Raw genomic sequence first — 4,019 nt, 5'->3', positions numbered from 1 at the left:
GGGAAGATCTACACCAGGGAGGACTTAATGTGCACCATGGCAGCTCTGGCTCAACTCCTCTGTCTCCTGTTACTCTGGGTCCAAGGTGAGGGCTGTGTGGGATGTTTCTGCATATCTGTCAAAACTCAGTGGTGGCTTCTGTGTTCAGTACGAGCGTCTCTGTACAGTAAGGACAGTTATTAAAGTTCAATATACATCAATGAGTTTAGATCTACTGAGAAGACAGTTGGTATGACCTAGATTCCATGGGTGACATTTCTGTTTTATTTTTCAATCTCAGATTCCACTGGACAAACGCTGTTGACCCAGTCTCCAGCCTCCCAGGCTTTGTCTCCAGGAGAAACAGCCACTCTCACCTGTAAGGCCAGTCAGGGTATTAGCAACTGGCTAGCCTGGTACCAGCAGAAACCTGGCCAGCCTCCCAGGCTCCTCGTCTATGGTGCCTCCAGCAGGGCCACTGGCATCCCAGCCCGGTTCAGTGGCAGTGGGTCAGGGACAGGCTTCACTCTCACCATCAGCAGCCTGGAGCCTGAAGATGTTGTAACTTATTACTGTCTACAAACATGGAGCACATCCCCCACAGTGATATAAACCATGACATAAACCATCCAGGGAGGCAGAATTGTGAGGCTGGGCTGTCCCATCTGCTTCTCTTGGTGTGTCCAACAGCAGAGCAAGTTCTTCAGATGCATCCAGGCTTTGAAGGTCACTGGAAGGATTTGGTAGAAGGGTTCAAGAGAGCTCCTCTATTCTGTAAATTTCTTTTTTGTTTCTTAGTCCTGCTTTAATGAAGGACAGCAATCCAAAGTACACTGGAGTCATGTGGATTGTGGCATCATTTTGTATTCACATGGTAACAGAGGAGCTCTTCTATGGATTCCAAGCAATAGTTTTTAGAGACTTTCATCATTTTTAGAGATTTATAATCACAAAATATTTAAAGTGCAGAGGTGTCTTTTATATCTCAGCCCCTACATCTATTCGGTATATCATCACAATAAATTGCAATTCTGTTGCAATCAGTCAAGACCCATAGTTCACATTAAGGATGACTTTTGATGTTGAACATTTCACCAGAAATCACATGTATAATGATGTGTATCCAACATGACCCAATGCTCTTTCACTGCCCTAAATACCACTGTCTTCTTCCTGTGCATTTTTTCCCCTCCAATTCGTATAAGTCAGTTATGTCTTATGATGTCTGTAGTTTTTCCTTTTTTGGAAGGATAAAATCTTGGAATTTACAGTATGGGAGAGGTTCAAAAGCTAATCTCAAAATACACTGTTATGGAATATGGAAATATAAAATAAGACAAGCGCAAGGTCGTGAGTGTGATTCCTGGTACTGGAAACAAACAAACAAAAAAAGAAATATAAAATAATGAACAATACATTTTGCTACAACCAAAAGTCCCTTTATATTATCTATCATTATCTCCAATATCCTGGCTTAGTAAAGGTGTTAGACACTTTCTATGCATATGTCAGTGCTTTCATAGTGTTGATTGTATCTCAGAGGTCACCAGAATGGTACAGATTACTTGGGCTAAATGTTAAGAGTCTATTGTAATTTTAAATTCTTTTTCTCTTTGCAGTTTATTGTATTGATATACCCTTGATATAAATTCTGATGCCCTTACAATCTATTGGATTTACAGGTGCAACAAAGGTATTCTCACTGTTCTTTTTTATATCATGCAGATCCATTCACTGTCTCACTGAACCTAGCTCAGTGTCTTCCTCTACTGGTCAGGGAAGTCCCTTTGCTCTTGTTTATCTGTTTTCTGAGAAGTGAGAAAAAAAAGAGGTGGTTTCATTTTATACTGGAAAAAATATCTCCTATCCTTATTTTTAAATTTTGTATGTGGTTTTAGGACTGTGGCAGTTGAACACCTTCCATAAACACAGCATTTCAACACAGTGTGAAAAATAGGCTTAATTCTTTGGGAAAACAACAGGATGGGGCATGGAAAACATAGGCCCACTAGCATGCTTTTTATTTTTCTAATCAAGATGGTGGCAGCAGAGGAGGTTGCAGTCACCGTAGGGACTCAGTCTTCAAGTGTCAAACTAATTTCTTCCTGAGAAAAATCTCAAGTTCAGCAATAAAAAGCATTCTCTCTGTATAGCCCATTTGCTACTTCTCATTTCCCTAACAAGTTGTTTTTATTTATCCCTACTCTCCAGTTTTTTCTTTCCTACTTTTTGCCTTTTCCATAATGCATTAGTTAAGATTAGCTCTTAGTATTCTAAAATATGCCAAACACAGAACAATGCTAATTAACAAATGCCTTAATGACCTGTACCTCCTTTAGTTACTATTGTGTATCAATTAAACAAAATCTTAAAAAGCCAAGAGTGTGCACATCTTAGATGCTCATCGATTCCTGGTGGAAATGACGACCATACAATTTCCTAGGAGAATAGCTTGGCAGAGTCTTAAAAGCTTGTCATCATCATGTCACAAGCAGCAGTAGAACTTTCAGGCCTTTGACTAATGTGCTTGAAAAACCTGTGTTTTCACTCAACGTCTTGTGTAAGACTATTACAGTGAGTTTTGCTCATAATAGCCTGAAGTGAACACCACCTAAATCATCATCAGCACATGAAGCAATAAATTATGACATCACCACCCATTAAACAGTACTCAGAAATAAAGAAGATCACATTATTGGGATATGAACAACATGAATTGACCTAAAAACAACTATGTTGTGCACAAGTAGGAAGCCACTAGGGAATAGAAGCTATATAATTCCTTTTGTGTGAAGTTCTAGAGAAGAAAAATCTAATATATAGTGACAACTAATAGACCTGAATTTGATAAGTCCATGGGGTGGAGAGGAAATAGATTTTTAAAAAAGGCAGGAAAAATCTTTGCTTATTCAGGATAATTTGTTATTCCAGTGAAATTTTCTCAGTATAATCTTGATAGAAATTACACTGACTCTGTAATTCACTTTGGATCGTATGAACATTTTAGCAGTGTTGATTCCTCCAATGCTGAAACATGGGGTATCTTTCCATTTACTTGTGTCATCTGTAATTTCTTTCAGAACTTTTAGTGGAGTCTAACTTAGTAGTATTTCTCTCCTGTGATTTTGTGTGCATGTTTGTGTCCTTTTTGAATGTTTGCCTACTTTTAAAGCCTAAAGGCACCCCACTGTGCTTTCTCTCAAAGCTTCCCAACTCATACCTGTAGGCTACAATATTCTATTAATTCATCTTTTTACCTGACGTCATACGGATTAAAATTTTCCAATATGTACTTAATTTCCTTTTCTTTTCCAATTGTTCCTCACAATTTATTGGAAAAAAATGGCACATGAACCTATAATTAACTTTACTATCTTTGTAGAAATGTGTATATGTGGCTCTTTATTTCCTGCACTCTTCTCTTTTGCTTCTTCAGTTTATTTATCTTTGTTCCTATGGTGCACAACACTGTCTTACTGAAGTTCTTTGATAATCCCTGACCCAGTTTTGCAGTACAAGAGGGCAAACCCAGGGTTTTATGCTATACTATTGATCTATATCCCCATTCCCTATAAAAATTTTAAAATACAATTTTATTCATATTCTATTATATATATATATGTATATATATACATCTATCTATCTATCTATCTATATATATATATTTTTGGTACCAGGAATCAAACTCAGGACCTTGTGCTTGTCATGCAGGTGCTAGTGCCACTGACCTATATCCCCAGCCCTGATATTCTTTTTTTATTCCTTAAAATTGTTGTGCCTTTCCTAGGTTCTCTGATTTTTCTTGAATATTCTAGAAGCTGCTCATCAACTTATTATTTATTTATTTATTTATTTTTGTCCTTTTGAGATAGGATCTCACTACCCAGTTCAGGCTGGCCTCAAACTTGCAACAATCCTCCTGCCTCAGCCTCACTAGTGCTGGGATTACAGGCATGTGCCACCACACCTGGCTATTTCTTTTTTTTTTAAAGATTAAAAAAACTAACAAAACAACAGTGAAGACAAAATCAAAACAACAC

The 4,019-nt window shown here is 37.6% G+C and overlaps 1 gene segment (V, D, J or C); it reads left to right on the top strand.

Moving 5' to 3' along the window:
• Nucleotides 1-4,019, top strand: part of LOC106150279 — a 6,034-nt gene continuing 2,015 nt past the window's right edge. Inside the window, 2 exon segments of the V gene segment in view lie at nucleotides 1-85; nucleotides 281-535. Of these exon segments, the coding sequence occupies nucleotides 28-85; nucleotides 281-535 (313 nt within the window).

This window comes from Chinchilla lanigera, unplaced genomic scaffold, assembly GCF_000276665.1.
Source record: "Chinchilla lanigera isolate Chin_1 unplaced genomic scaffold, ChiLan1.0 scaffold00069, whole genome shotgun sequence".
Classification (NCBI taxonomy): domain Eukaryota; kingdom Metazoa; phylum Chordata; class Mammalia; order Rodentia; family Chinchillidae; genus Chinchilla; species Chinchilla lanigera.
This window is presented reverse-complemented; position numbering and strand designations above follow the sequence as displayed.